This window comes from Littorina saxatilis, linkage group LG3, assembly GCF_037325665.1.
Source record: "Littorina saxatilis isolate snail1 linkage group LG3, US_GU_Lsax_2.0, whole genome shotgun sequence".
In the NCBI taxonomy this organism is placed as follows: domain Eukaryota; kingdom Metazoa; phylum Mollusca; class Gastropoda; order Littorinimorpha; family Littorinidae; genus Littorina; species Littorina saxatilis.
The window spans coordinates 14,797,107-14,812,705 of NC_090247.1; the positions used below are offsets into that span (position 1 = coordinate 14,797,107).

General features: G+C 39.9%; 1 protein-coding gene across 1 annotated transcript in view; it reads right to left on the reverse strand.

Moving 5' to 3' along the window:
- Positions 1–15,599, reverse strand: part of LOC138961713 (intermembrane lipid transfer protein VPS13D-like) — a 119,349-nt gene that overhangs the window by 100,160 nt on the left and 3,590 nt on the right. The window contains exons 2-12 of the mRNA XM_070333383.1: positions 12,635–12,780; positions 11,918–11,995; positions 10,557–10,669; positions 7,021–7,098; positions 5,600–5,686; positions 4,473–4,589; positions 3,996–4,121; positions 3,561–3,608; positions 2,931–3,172; positions 1,099–1,267; positions 346–441 (exon numbers count right to left, since the gene is read on the reverse strand). Of these exons, the coding sequence (XP_070189484.1) occupies positions 346–441; positions 1,099–1,267; positions 2,931–3,172; positions 3,561–3,608; positions 3,996–4,121; positions 4,473–4,589; positions 5,600–5,686; positions 7,021–7,098; positions 10,557–10,669; positions 11,918–11,995; positions 12,635–12,731 (1,251 nt within the window). The 5' untranslated portion in view covers positions 12,732–12,780. The remainder of the gene's footprint in view (positions 1–345; positions 442–1,098; positions 1,268–2,930; positions 3,173–3,560; positions 3,609–3,995; positions 4,122–4,472; positions 4,590–5,599; positions 5,687–7,020; positions 7,099–10,556; positions 10,670–11,917; positions 11,996–12,634; positions 12,781–15,599) is intronic.

Below are 15,599 nucleotides of genomic sequence, written 5' to 3' on the forward strand. Positions count from 1 at the left end.
GAAAGTTTCAGGGTTCAAATCCCAGGGTAAAACGGTGGAGATTTTTCTGATCTCCTAGGTCAACTTAAGAGCAGCCCATGAATGCTGAAGGAGCATCCTTATTGTGCATAGGTCGCTGTAAAGATAGGATGGCATTTAGCCCAGGCTTAATTGTCACCACACCCCCAGTACACTTCAGTCACATTTACAGACCAACGGGACAACAGAAGAAGCTTTTTACTTAGAGGCAATCTGTCATCAGTGGGGCCTCATATAACATTTACTACCATAGTCATAACATACATGCACAGAGTCATTTTACGAAATATTTCACACATGTTTCAAAGAAAAAAATAGAGAGCTTACAACTTTATTCTCCCTGCGCAGCTTGAAGAAAATGCGTTCCCTGATGACTTTCAACTCCTCATACTCCAGCTCTTCTTCAATTTCATCTTTGTCCTCCTGCAAAGGCATCAATGATTAATTCTCTGCATCAGGACTGAATAATACCCTATCTTACAGATCTACTGTGTAACATACCAGGAACACTGTGTTAAAAGCAGTACAGATATTTCAGCCTGCTTGTGTAGGTTTTTCCCAGCAAAAAATTAATTAACATCTCAAGTAAGCCTGTTATCACACATACATTTCATTCGATACTTTATTATACCTATGGGTTATGCTCCCTCAGGGGCAAAGGGACTAAGGAAGAGTCCATCCTGGCTTGATTCAACCCCCTGATCAAAGGATCCCCAGGCCTAAAAGTGGTGAGTATTTTACTCGTCATGACAAGTAGAAACATGTAACTGGCGAGTAGAAATGTTCATCTACTCGCCAAATGCGAGTAAAGTTGCTGAAACAAACTGTTGGTTTGGCTAGTAAAGCTAGGCTAGTACATTTTCAGAATCACTAGCCAAAGGTGAGTACACCATTTGTTGGACTTCCAGGGCTGATCCCAAGTCCGGTGCACTTCTAATTGAGCAACCAGCCCTTCCCCTCCCCCCCTCCCCCCTCCCCCCCCCCCCCCAGGCCCAGTGCTCTACCAACTAAGCTACCAGACACACACACCATCACCCCCTCCACACCCTCCCCCCCCCCCACACACACACACACATCTACCTGTTGCTGTTGTGACAGGAAGTGGCCCTTGAGGTGGGCAGCGTACAGTCTGCTGTAGACCACCAGCTTGTGCACGCGATGTGTCAGGAAACTCAAAGTGAGACGGCGATTGCGCTCCTGGATTTGATTGAGGTGACACTCAACCGCAAACTTTAGCCACGTACGCCCACTGAAAATGTCAACAAAATGAGTTTTCAGCAATTGTTCTGTGCTTGCAGACATTATTTCTTTTTCAAATGACACCTGCTGAAACGTTTGACACATTGTAAATAGAGTTGTAAATGTTGGTAAACAAGAATATGATCGCTTGAATTTGATCGTTCCCCCCAGCAAATCCATATTCTTGATGCTGCTCCAGCAATTAATCTCACTTTCATAATTCAAACTATGACAATTGTCTTTTCTGGTTCCTGTATGCCAATGAGAATGTGATTGACAGTGATGAGATATTCACACACACAAAAACACCATCTTATACGCTTCCCCCAGATATTAATATAACAATTCTAAACCGCAGACATAACAAAAAGACACATATTACCCCTAGAACTCCATGAAAATGTTATCAGAATTATATAAAACCGTACACAGGGGACATTCTCAATGCACAATTTTGTGTAAATATTGCATTTTGTAGGTGCCATATGCATTTAACCTTTAGCACGCCAGCGGCGATTTTCGTCGCCCAGCCACTTACCCCCCCTTTGCCAGCCAGCGGCGATTTGCGTCGCCAGCACAAGGCTTGTTCGTATGACCAACTTCTCGTTCGTATTTGCATACGAGAATAACGGTATTTTTAACGGCACTTGAGCCAAAGCGAGGCTCACTTCCTTCCGTTATCTCGTCGTGTCGTCTGCGCTGCATTTGAGTCGGTTTCGTCGAAGTTTTCTGCTTTTGTTTTTGCATCGATAAAGTACTTTAGCGCTTCGACAAGCAAGATGGAGGATGATGAGTTTGAAACTTTCTTTTGAGTTGTTTCTTGACAACAAATCGTATGCTGAATTGGAACGAATTACTGAGGAAGATCTTCGCAATGAACTGTGTATCGCGGTGAAAAAAATGACAGTTCGTCAAGTGACAGTGACGGTTACGAAACGGAATTTACGAAAGTGCAGATGGATACAAACAGTGGCTGGTCCAGTTTAGTGAAATGACAGGACCAGCAAACATTACCGATAATCTGACTGCGTAGCAAATGCTTGACTTGCTTGTCGAAGAAACACTGCGTAGAAACTGACTCAAATTCAGCGCAAAGCAAGCCAGTGACAAGACGTAAAAAGTTTGCGTGTTCGGAAATGGCGACCTGTGGATCTAGTGCAGATCAAAGCTTTTCTCTGCTTGTTGTTGCTAACCGAACTATTAAAAAGATCGTCCCATGACATGCACTGGTCCACAAATATATTTATTTAGATACCAGGATCAGGAAGTTGGGTGGTCAACATGATTACCTGATCAAAGGAGTTTCACCAGACATAGACTGGTTAGTTTCACAAAATTCCACGGACTAGCCAACACAACCCCTTTTCATTTTGTATTTGTATTTATGCTAAGAAAATAAATGATGCATGCAAACAAAACTATTTTAATGTTAAATATAACCCCATCACAACCACAACGTTTCATGCTTATTAGTGCATTTTCAAAGAAGTTGTAAGTGTTGAAAGTTAGTGGGTGTTGTTCTTACGCTAGGTAAGCAAAATAATGTGGCTACAGGGGAAGTAATGCTGGCTGGAATCTGGAGTGCTAAAGGTTAAGATTCACTGCTGAGCAAAAAAACTTATGCAAATCACTAAAAGTCATTGCCACCCCTGTATACATGAAAGACAACTCACTTGTTCTTGACAGGACAAGTAGGCCTGAGCTTGCGGAATTTTCTTCTCCTGTTGTGGCGAGAGAACTCTCGTTGCCACAGCAACAGACTACGATACTGGGAGGTCGCCATACAGAATGCCATCTTGTCTAGTGACAGGTCTACGCTGATGCGTGGTTTCGCTGGTGAGCGCAGAGGTAGTGCAGAGGTGTAGCGCTTGACACGCGCTTGGGAGTTGATTGGTTTCAGAATGTACTCATGCTCCTGTCAGGAAAAATGAATTCAGAATGAACTTCTGTTTATGCAGTAGTAAGGATTAGAAGTAAAAACTGCCTGTGTTCAAGTCTTTAATACCATCCAACATTCTGTATATCCAGAGCAAAATGACTGCAACTTTTTTGACTTTTAACTGTTATGTATCTCCGACTATAAAGTTCAATCAAAACTACCACAGAGTCCATCTAGAACTAAAACTTTCTAAAGAAAACATATTAGATTTATTCTCAGGGTACACTCACCATAGCTTTTTCCTACCTTTTATCTATCTTAGTACAGATTTCTTTTAAACTCATTTGCCAAGAATGCAAGAGATTTTGTTTTCCGAAGATTTTGTTTGAATTACAGGTGCAGAGTTGGATGGATAATGCCTTACCTTGAACTTGTTGTCTTTGGTGCGGCACATATCCCTCTGAAGCTCATCCTGCAGAAACAGAGAGAATAACAATCCACTAATAGGTACAAGAAACCAACCTGAGACGGGTAAAAAGACATGGCCTGGTATGTAAATATCTGGTTTGTTCTACACTGTGACCTATCAAGTTTAACGCACATCAACCAGGAAAACACACACACACTCACAAAATTCAAAAACATCCTCCACTATTTCAATCTACAACTAACAAAAGTTCAAGCAATAACAGGTGTAACGACATCTTACAGAGAGATCATGGAGAGAGAGTTGAGCCATCATCTTCACGTTGGTGTCACAGTATATCGCCAGGCCCTGTACATCTACCAGTTTGTACACTAGTTTTTCAATCATACACTAACTAAAGTTCAAGCAATAACAGGTGTAATGGCGTCTTACAGAGAGATCATGGAGAGAGAGATGAGCCATCATCTTCACGTTGGTGTCACAGTATATGGCCAGTCCCTGCAGATCTACCAGTTTGTAAACCATCTCGGCTGAATCATGGCTCACAAACTTGGGTACCTGCAAACACAAACCATCAACTTGATCACTCATTTGCAATGTAGCTCAATTTGTTCTGTAGGACTCCTCAAAGGGTAGAATAGTAGACCCTCTCTCTCCAAGCCGACAAACACCTGTGCAGGTAATGCAGGTATTCTGAGGTAATGTTTACACAGGCACAAATACACCGAGACACACACATGTGGGAGCACACACACACACACACACATCCGATTTTAACAATACTATGAGTTACTGAAAGCTACCCACAACATCTGAACCTTCAGAGCTCCACTTCCACTGTGGAAAGCATCACTCATAAACTTCACATCTAAAACAAACAAAAACATTACTAAAAAAACACAGATGTACCCATGTGCTGTCAGTGCTCTGAACACTGAGTTTCTTGATGGTGAGACCACACGCAAAGGGGCAGGCAGGGTTGGTCATGTCGTCTTCATAGCGAAGGTGGACATCTTTCACATTCAGCTGAAACATACAAATGGCAAAACATCCTGAAGTCAAGAAACAGTCACACATTATATTTATATACAAAGAAGAAACACACACCCTCCCTCTCTTCAGCATGTGCACAATAAAGATCCCAAGTTCACACTAAAGTCTCAGGGCATGGAAACATTACCATGCGTTTGTTAAACAAGAAGAGCAAACGCTCGATCGAGTCACTTTCGCAGTTCTGAATATTATATGAGGCATCAGATGGACAGGAAGAAATTGCTATTCACAACACAATGAGTCACGTTCACATAAAATTTGAGCCCGGTCACTTTTATAGTTTCCGAGAAAAGCCCAACGTTAAGTTGTGTGTTGCCGAACAGAAAAGGCTAGTTATCTCCCTTGTTTTTCTGATAACGTTCGTAAAAGGCTACAGATGTAAATACTTTGATGTAAAGAATAATCCTACAAAGTTTCAATCACATCCGATGAACTTTGTCAAAGATATAAAATGTCTAATTTTTCCTTTGACGCTGACCTGTGACCTTGAAAAAGGTCAAAGGTCAACGAAACCATCGTTAAAGTGTAGAGGTCATTGGAGGTCACGACTAAACAAAATATGAGCCCGATCGCTTTGATAGTTTCCGAGAAAAGATATAAAATGTCTAATTTTTCCTTTGACGCTGACCTGTGACCTTGAAAAAGGTCAAAGGTCAACGAAACCATCGTTAAAGTGTAGAGGTCATTGGAGGTCACGACTAAACAAAATATGAGCCCGATCGCTTTGATAGTTTCCGAGAAAAGTCCAACGTTAAGGTGGTGTCTACGGACGGCCGGCCGGCCGGCCGGACGGACGGCCGGCCGGCCGGCCGGACAGACTAACACTGACCGATTACATAGAGTCACTTTTTCTCAAGTGACTCAAAAAAAGGGTAACGCCACACTATATGGCAGCTCGCTTTTCCCAGCCTCAATTTTCATGAGGAAAAAAAGACGCATATACATTATCTATTCTAAATAAGAGTAAATAAATTTATAACCACCTGTATGTTTTCCAGGATATTTGCTGCCATGGAGGCGCCATAAGAAAACCAGGATCCAGCGTCTGACTGCTTGCTCTGTCGCAGCACCTTCGACACACAACGGAAATAATGCAATCACAGAACACACAATAACATTTGTGACCCTCCACCACAGAATGGGTCGCATGTCATCTTTGCATGATTTTCATATTTTTACATTTTCATAAAGAGTTTTTTATGCTCTATCCAGTGGTGAAACCCGTTTTAGAAAAGAGCAAACACTGTTTGAGTTATAAGCCTGTGACTTAGGTGACCCACACACTGTTACCAGACACTCCCCGGACGTATATTAAGCCTAGCGCAGAACCGCGCGAGGTGACATGCGACTCATTTCGTGGTGGAGGGTCACATTTTGGAAAATAAAGAAACAAACCAATACAATGTTAGCCAGATAAGAGGACATGAACACAAACCATGACTGCTGATGCTAGGTCTGTCAGTAAAGATCCAGAAGAAAAGAAAAAAAACATTTGCAATGAATGCACCATCCTTTCCGCATGACATACAGAAAATTTAAATTTACCCTACATGTTATGAAAAACTATTTTCTTCTACTTGAGATTGTTTAAAGTCTTCTGGTCTAATGTTGTAACATCATAAAAGGGACAACAATAACTATTCAACTACACACACACTTATTACAAATAATACAGTGGGACACCCCCCCCCCCCCCCCCCTTAATACATGTACCCCCTAATTTAAAGGTGGTCATCTACATTTTTTGCTTTTTTTCAATAATCTTATGGTTAGATTTCGCTAAAAAGTTATGTCAGATGATGAATGAACCATGGGGAAAAAAGTTATAGAAAAAAAATTTATGTAAAAAAAAGATTTTATTTTTGGGTAGCGTGACTCACGCTTCCAATATTTTGCTTTCTGTTTGCTGAGAACATGTGCTTTGCCTAAAAATACTGACCAATCAAATTCATGTCACATAGCCACGCCCAAACAAGTGCAGCAACAGTTTGACACTGGAGCGCTGTCCACGCTTTTTTTTAAACGCACGAAATTTGAGAGGAGTTTTGCGCTTGGCATTTTCCAAATAAGGATATCCTACTATGAGTACTACGCTGGAATACTACAATGAATTTTTAAACGGCTACACTGGCTTCGTCTTTCCTGATCGAAAGGGGGTGTATTGTTGATAATTGTAGATAATAGACTCTGCATTTTAATGGTCAGATGGCGATTTCGGTATAAAAATGTAGACAAGGACCTTTAAGACTTTCCCCCCTTTTAATCCCTTGATTTTTCAGATCTTTCTTTTCATAACTTCTGTAAATGTACCCCCATTTTAAGACTCCCCCCTTTTTAAGGCCCAATTTTCTCAGATTTCTCGGGGCTTTAAAAGGAGGGTTCCACTGTACCACAGACTACTGACCTGCCACTTGGTCTCAAGAGCCTCCAGCATGGCCCTCTTGAGTTCCTGCTGCTGCTTCTTCTCCACGTCTTCGTCATGCTGTAACAGATAGAAACAAGGTACATAGAAGTTTAGAACACATTTCTCTAGACATTTTCCAAAAGAAATTAAATGTAACATTAATTTTTTAAACACGGACATGTTTGAAACTGATGCATGTGCACATAATCCTGCACTTCTTACTTTTTTCCCGTAGAAAAAGGGAGAAAGGAGGGTGTCTATAAAGGCTTAACCAGGATTTCTCATTTAAATTAACCCCTAACCCAGTCTGAAATTTAGTTTCCTGAAAACATACAGAAGTTTTGATAAAGTAATTTGTTTTCTTTTTCATCAAAAATTCCTTGAAATAAATGTTGCACTCTGTGAGTGTCTGCGCAAGTAATAACTGTGGGGTGTGGTATTATACAAAGACGAGGGAGGTTAAAAGGTAGATGGTGGTAAGAAATTACATGTATGTGCATGATGGACTGTGCAGTAGTCAGACCTGGGAACCCCTGTTTTGCACTTTGAGTATTCTCAAACAAACTTGGTGTATTTTCAGAAAAATGAGCGTACTCCACACAGCATTTGAACATCCATGATTCAAACATGCTTCACACGCGTCCGCCACATCATTAATTAAGTTTTCCTACACAGTCGAGATCGCTTTACACGAAATGAAAGGGACCAATAATTTTTTTCGAGTTTACGTTTTTTCGCGATAAGGAAAATGATCAAACTGATCACTTTTTGGCTCACGTAAGTGTAGCCTATGCGATGGTAAACTTTGTCTGTCTGTGCGTGCGTGCGTATGTATGTATGTATGTGTGTATGTCTGTGGTAGAAACTTTAACATTTTTGGCTAAACACCGAAATACTCGTTTCACGTGGTTAATTTTCAAGCACCATCTTCAAATTATTGAAGCAATGATCAACATTGTGTCGGCATGTGTGTAGTTAAAGCGTGTATCCAAAGAAAACGGGTGGTGGGGGGTTTTGAAGGGGTACAAGCAGTTGACTGATTTGTGTCGTGTTTGGCATGTAGACGGCAGGTCAGGTGTCAAGATCAGGTCAGGGGTCGCGCGAAGGATTGTGGTCCAGTTCTCACCTCGCCGATTCGCCGGGGAAGACGATTTCATGTTGTTCGGTTTCTAAGCTCCAGAAAAGTAAATAAAGAAGATACCAAAGGGAGATTTCCTACAATTTGATCTGCACAGCGTGTTTCCAATGTCCACGCGAGGAAGAGCTGTCGAAAGCGCGGCAGTCAGTGTCGATCTTGCAGCCGTATCCCGGTAAGTTCAGAGACAGACTGTCTAGTCTCTCCCACTCTGATAACGTGTCACCTACTGTTAATCCGTTTTGTTTTAATTTCTTTTTATTTCAGCAGACACGGCTGTCAAACACAGTGCTAGGCAGTCACCTCTAGTGAAATGAGTTGATCTAGTCTTAAGTACTTTGCAACAACTTCCTTGAACGTGAAAGACAGTTTTTGAATGCTAGATCTGTATCGCGTTTCATTCCAGACTCGATCCTCTCTTTGATTGTAGATCTACTGTTTGCTGTTTACGCACTATCATATGATTCGCTATGTAACGTTTGGTAAGCTTACCTTGCAACAGCTTTCTTGTCTTTGTTGGCATTTCTGGCTGTGTTGACCGTCAGAATTATTTTAAGAACCAGGCGAGTTGATATGATGCGTTAGTTTTAACTGTGTGTGTGTGTGCGTGTGTGTGTGTGTGTGTGTGTGTGTGTGTGTGTGTGTGTGTTTGTGTGTGTGTGTGTTACATAGTGAGTGAGTTTGTGTTATGTTACTGTTTGTTGATTTCTTACGGGAGCCTTGAAGGCTTCGCCTCTTGTTTTTTAAAAGCAAGATAAAGAAGATAAAACAGTGCCATACTTTAAAAAAAAAGCCTCCGTAGTGCACGGCGGACGAAGTACACGGTTCAGTCAGAGTCGGCAGTTTTGTCGTCTGCTACAGTTAATTATTTTGTTGTACACTTTAATTCCCCACAAAACAGATTAAAATCCAGTGCAGTGTTTAAAATCCATTGCAGTGTTTATGAATTCATTCAGGACGAAAGAAATCCGTCAACTTCAACTGTTTGACAGGCTCACTGCACTTTCCGACGAACCGTTCAATTCTTGTGTACATTTAAAACAAATCCTTTTTTCAATTTTTACTGACAAAAACTGTAATCATGTGTCTAAATACTGGATCGGCTTCAAGATGGGCTTGTGAATAAAAGTAGTCTAGGAATTTTTCTCGTCGTATTTTTTTCCCACTGACCGTATTCTCGACAATCATGCGTACAGAATACGGCGAAATCGTATGGGTTCCCAGGTCTGAGTAGTGTGTACAAAATATGACATACATACATAATAATAAGTCGGCTGTAAGAGGAGCCCTTAACATTCTGGATTATTCACCAGATACTAAGCTGCAAGTTATGCACACTTCACTTTGACACTACAGTAATAAGCTGAGCAATATTACATGCACGCACACACACACACACACACTGAAAACAAAGCATACACATGGGATGAGTCAAACTCCATGATTCAGCCTTTCTCACTGACCTCATAATATATATATATACTATCAAAACATAAACTTATACAAGCAAAACAAGACTAAAGCCGAACTGCTGCTCAAGAAAAACATCACAGGCCTGCTGTTACCTACTGCAGATAACCATAAAAATTAACATCAAGCCCTAAACTCTTCTTTGCAGCATCTGTGTACATGTCAAGATATATTGATCCTGCTCTAGATTATTTTGGGGGGACATCAAAATCTACAGCAACATATGCTCCAAATAAACAATACACACTACTTAGTAAGGCTCAATCCAACTATCCCCTGCCTTGAACATGCACATATACCTAACTCTAATTCTACAGATGTACGGATTTGTGTGTGGCGCTTTTAAACTACAAATGAACGAAAGAGGGGCAAAATATCAGCCCCAAGCTGGGGTTATCAACAGTTTTGTTTGTTTGTTTGCTTAACGCCCAGCCGACCACGAAGAGCCATATCAGGGCGGTGCTGCTTTGACATTTAACGTGCGCCACACACAAGACAGAAGTCGCAGCACAGGCTTCATGTCTCACCCAGTCACATTATTCTGACACCGGACCAACCAGTCCTAGCACTAACCCCATAATGCCAGACGCCAGGCGGAGCAGCCACTAGATTGCCAATTTTAAAGTCTTAGGTATGACCCGGCCGGGGTTCGAACCCACGACCTCCCGATCACGGGGCGGACGCCTTACCACTAGGCCAACCGTGCCGGTCTGTTATCACCAGTGAAAAGCATACAATGGTTATGGTGTTACGGTATAAAACTATAAATTAATGTTACAGATGTATGTATTTGCATGGTTGTGCCAGTATAAAACTACAAATAAAAGAAAAAGGGGGAAAAAGTCAGCCCGAATGTATGGTCATCATCAGTGAAAAACATCCAGCATTAAAAGTTGAAAAGTTTTAGCATAATGAAGTTTTCAAAACACACCTGAGTGTTGCTCAGAGGGCCGGCAACCAGGTAGAGTTTCTCGATAGAAATCACCCAGGGTTCACTCCGCAGACGCCTCAGTGGAATGTGAAGTGTAATCTTTCCAATGAAGCCTGCCCAATACAGCCACTTAAATGTGATGAACTCACATGAACACAAGCAGATTAATAATCATTCATATAGATCTATTTAACATTTTGTTTCTGCTATGATAATAGTATTCTTTAACTCACAGGCTTTCATCAGGCATGGGAATGGCTGAATAAAAAGTCAACTGAAAACAGGAGAGGGACCCAAAAACCAAAATTTTTTAAAGATCAAAATCTACGCAATCTGAGGGGTATTTGGGACAAAGTTTAGCATTTAATTTCACATAAATATGCAGGTGTTTTAGCTGCAACTTTAGGTTTTAAAAATTCTGAACAAAGGATTGTGCATACTTTATGACTTTCTTGCAAACATTCACTGACTGCTCTCACTCTCAATCATACTTGTCAAACCCACGAGGAAACATGTGATAGGATCCAGCTCATCTTTAACTTTCTCTTATTCCAGGTATTGAATCAAAAGGAATGAATGATACAATGATAAAAAAACAAAAACAAAACTTTTTGTTTGTAGATGCTCGCTGAGGGCAATGAAACCACGATTGCTGTACACAATTTCTCTGTCACAAAGGGTGCATCTTGCTTGACCGGGCGTGTCGACTTTTCATATGTATTCACTGATCCGCTCTTGCTTGTCACCAACTTTAACCTCTTTGGAAACCCAATCCCATTTTCACTGGTTAACCACACCTTTTTCGTCATAATCCTGGCCGCGTCGAACAATATTCGATACCGAAGACATGAAGTTTTCTTTCAAATCGAACACAAGAGACGCGTCTTTGTCTCGGACAAGTAAACCACATGCAGCAGATGTTGCGCGAACGTCTGTTTCATATCACGTGGGACAGCCAAGACTACAAAAGCTGAAGTCAACCGTCATGAACCGTCGCGATATAACCTTCAATGGTTGAAAACGACGTTAAACACCAAATAAAGAAAGAAAGAAAGAAAGAACCGTCATGAAGACTCCCTCATATACAATTTTTGAGGGATTTTTTTTTCCCCGTTGAATTTTTTTTCCCCCGCTGAAACTCCTCACGAAAACCGCTGAAATTAGCGGATCCGCGGACCATTCCCATGCCTGTTTCATGATCAAATTCTGTTTACTTTCTGATCAATACTTGCAATTTGTGATCATAATGATGACTCCAAACTTGACAGAAGAGCCTTGTACATGTATTTATTTTAAAACAAAAAATTCCTATGAATCAAAGCATTAATGTATTCAATGCTATTATCACTTAAATGACCTACCTGACTTTACTTCCAGTGGAATGTCAAGACTCTTTAGGGCATCTTTCTTCAGAGGCAAGTTTTCCAGTTCCACAGCACCTAGAAACAAAATAATTTCAGCGATTATTAAAGAACATTCACACTCAATGACCCACTGGTACTCCAAAATTTCAGATTGCTTTGCTGTTTTTGTGTCCACTTACACAAACAGTAACAAGGAAACAATGCACAACATACCAATACAGACAACATTGTTGTACTGCTTTTTATGGATAACCCTTGTATTATCTTATACCCTATAGATAATAATCATACACTATAATTACTTAAAACTGAACTAGCACAATTGCTTGTATTCGTGTTAGGTCAACTGAAAAAAAGACTCAGGGTTAAAATAATCAATGCACTATGAATGTTGTCTGCCAAAAAAAGCTTCCCAAGAAGATCCATATATAGTTGCAATGGACAAATTACAACAATAACTCTGTCAGGTTTGTATAGGTTGTGAAAGAGTGAATATCCTTGCTTTTACAGGAACAAACCTTTGACAGGTCAAATTCACTAGCAATGGGTCACCGTGTCTGAAACACGTTGACAGGAGCACATGTGATTTTATTTGCCCCTGAAAAACCGAGGGTATTCACCCTTTCACAACCCATTTAAACCCGACAGTTATTTCCAAACATCATCTATGAAAGTTACTTTTTTGTTTGTTTTAAACATCACAATTATTCTTGCCTTGCAGCAGAGCTATGGAGAGCTGGTCGGTGTTGAGATTCTCCACATATTCTCCAACGTAAGTGTTGAGGACCCATGCTGCCAGTCCCTCCAACATGGCAGCAAGTCCACAGATTCCTCACTAATCCAACACTGGTGTATATAATCTATGACCAGAAATGGCAATCATATACATGTACTTACACCATGAGTTTCTCTCATCACAGCATTAGATATTGAGTATGTTGATGTTGAAATGTCAAAGTGACTTAATTGCATACAATTTTTTTTATAGAACTGGTTTGTATAAAATCCCTGTGGGAAGCCAGCCTTCACATCAAAGTGAAATGAAACTAAGCTTGGACATTAAAGTCAACATTCTACTAGTGCACAAACTGCAGAATTTGATTGCGATGCATTATCATTTTACATTTATCTTTGATGAGGCTTTTTCTTTGTAATAATATGTCGAAGGCGGGATTATTTATCCAAGTATACACACGGCCTGAACTTTTAGATCAAATAACCTGAATCTTTTATTGCTTTAGTTTAATAAAGTTTCACTTTCAGATATATATCGAGAGAGTCTGACTCCAACAGCTCAACAGCAATTGTATTTGTAATACAAGCCAGAGGTTTGCATAATGCGAGAGCACCAGTTCAACTGTGTATGCTTAGTCAACATGATCATTGCATTGCAGTGTTTACATAGATTGATTTCTATGATTCTGTCCCTCCTAGTGCCCCACTTTAACTTAAATTTTTTTTCTCTATCATTGTATCAAGCGGGGACTTTTATACTATACAGTGCTATATATATATAATATAATTCCATTCTAGTGGCACTATATTTTTTATGTTATTTTTATTTATTTATTATATTTTATTTTTTATTTATTTATTTACAAGGATTCATATCGCGCGCGTATCTCACCACACAAGGCGACTTAAGGCGCATGTTACCTATTAATGCCGTGTGAGATGGAATTTTTTACACAATATATCACGCATTCATATACTGCTGTTGTCCTCGCTTCGGATAAACATATGACAACACAGCTGACTTTGTTCAGAATCTATACTGCATCACTTAAATTTCTCATGAAAAGAAACTGAAAGAAAACACAGAACAGTCTAGAAAAAATATTATATATGAGCCTGTGCCAAAACGTGCTTGCCAAAATGGGACATTTGGGGTTGAAAACCAAACTGGAAATAATACTGTCTTATCTTTATACACTAATTGACTTTGTATAGTGTAACTATTTCCATAACCAAAAAGATAACTTGGGCTTTACTTTTTGCGAAAAAACAAAAAAACGCATCAACATAGCTGTGTGTCAACTATAACGCGAGACACAGCATTTTCATAAGTATCTTTATAAGTTCTTAACTGATTTGCTTCAAATTTACTCAGCAAGTAAGATTTACATCCCAAAAGAGATTCATTGAGGAACTTCTAAAATGGACCTTGTATTTTGAAAAATAAGACACCCATCACTGTGTCCTGAGTTACAGTTGACACACTCAAGTCACAAGAAATCCTGTAAAAAAATTAAAAACAGAGAAGATGTTTCAAAGACAAGAATATTTTATTAAAACCATCATTTGCTATTCAAACAAACCTCAAAATCACATGAAAAAGAAAGCAAAGTAGAAAAACTAGTCCCTGCTGTGTCAACTGTAACGGGGTCAAGGAAGACATGAAAATGGCACTGTGTCTCATGTTCCGGTTGACACACAAAGTCAGGAACACACACTGTAATGTGACAAGAGAATAAGAAATGCCAAAATGCCAGGTGTTACATGCAGGAAGTGCAAAATAAGGATAAGATGTCTTCAAATGTACAAATTCATTGGAAAATGGATGGCAAGAATCTCAAAAACACAACAGAAAACTAACCAAAACATTCCCAAATAGTGGTATATTTACACCATCAGCTTATACAGAAAGTTCCTGCAGTTAATGTTCGTGAACATTACATTCCAGTCTGAACGAGTCAAAAGTCATTAAACAAACAATTTTGCACTCAAAACTGGTTAAATAAAAATGAAAAATTAAAACGCAAGTTCATGGAGAAAACAAGGTAAAATTACAAACGCCCAAGGGAAATGTCAATCTCATGAATATCCTCCACATCCACACATTAAGTGTCACTTGCACTCTCAAAATTAATAGTCATGCACATAATCAAAGAAACACATGGCACACTAGCACCCTACAAAGGTAAATACAAGACTTGATCAATCACAAATTGGTAATCAGAGATTTAAAAAAAAATGTGCACCTCTACCAATAAATACACACAAGCATTCAAAGTACCACAATGTACAAGACTAGAGAAAATCACAGATCAGCTTTCACACATAGCTTTAGCTGCCAATGCCTACATGTAAAATAATATGATAATGATAATTGCAAAGTTCGTAAAATTGGCTTCCCCCATCAAATAAATTAATCTACTCGGGCTATGCATGATCAGCAAACTTGCCAGACTGTCACTGTCAGAAGGGAGTCAGACCAAACCAGATGCAGACCTGTTTACACTAAACCCGAGGCAAGAGTACTTTCCCAAAACGTTGAGTGTATTTTTCAAAAAGTTGGTGTACTTTGCAAGCAAAGCCATACGCGTGGGTGCAAACGTGTTTGTGTAAGAATAGCATGTCTTCTGTTCCTCTCCAAAGTTCGTTCATGGCAGACATCGTAGCGTTCAGGGTCCAGCTTTAGCCGTTGTCTGTACTCTTTGGATCGCTCGTTGTTCTGCTTCCGGACTCGTTCAGCCTGGGGTGACAATCTGACTTGCAGTCGCAGACCTTACAATTACGAAAAAGAAATGAGGCTCAAGTACAAGACAGAAAAATATTTGCCCACAGCACATCTAGAATTTAATGACATGTTCAAGTGCAGTTTCTACAGCACTGACCCCTGTCTCTTCTACCTCTCCCAGATAAATGTAACATTTCACTTTTAAGAGCAACAATACCA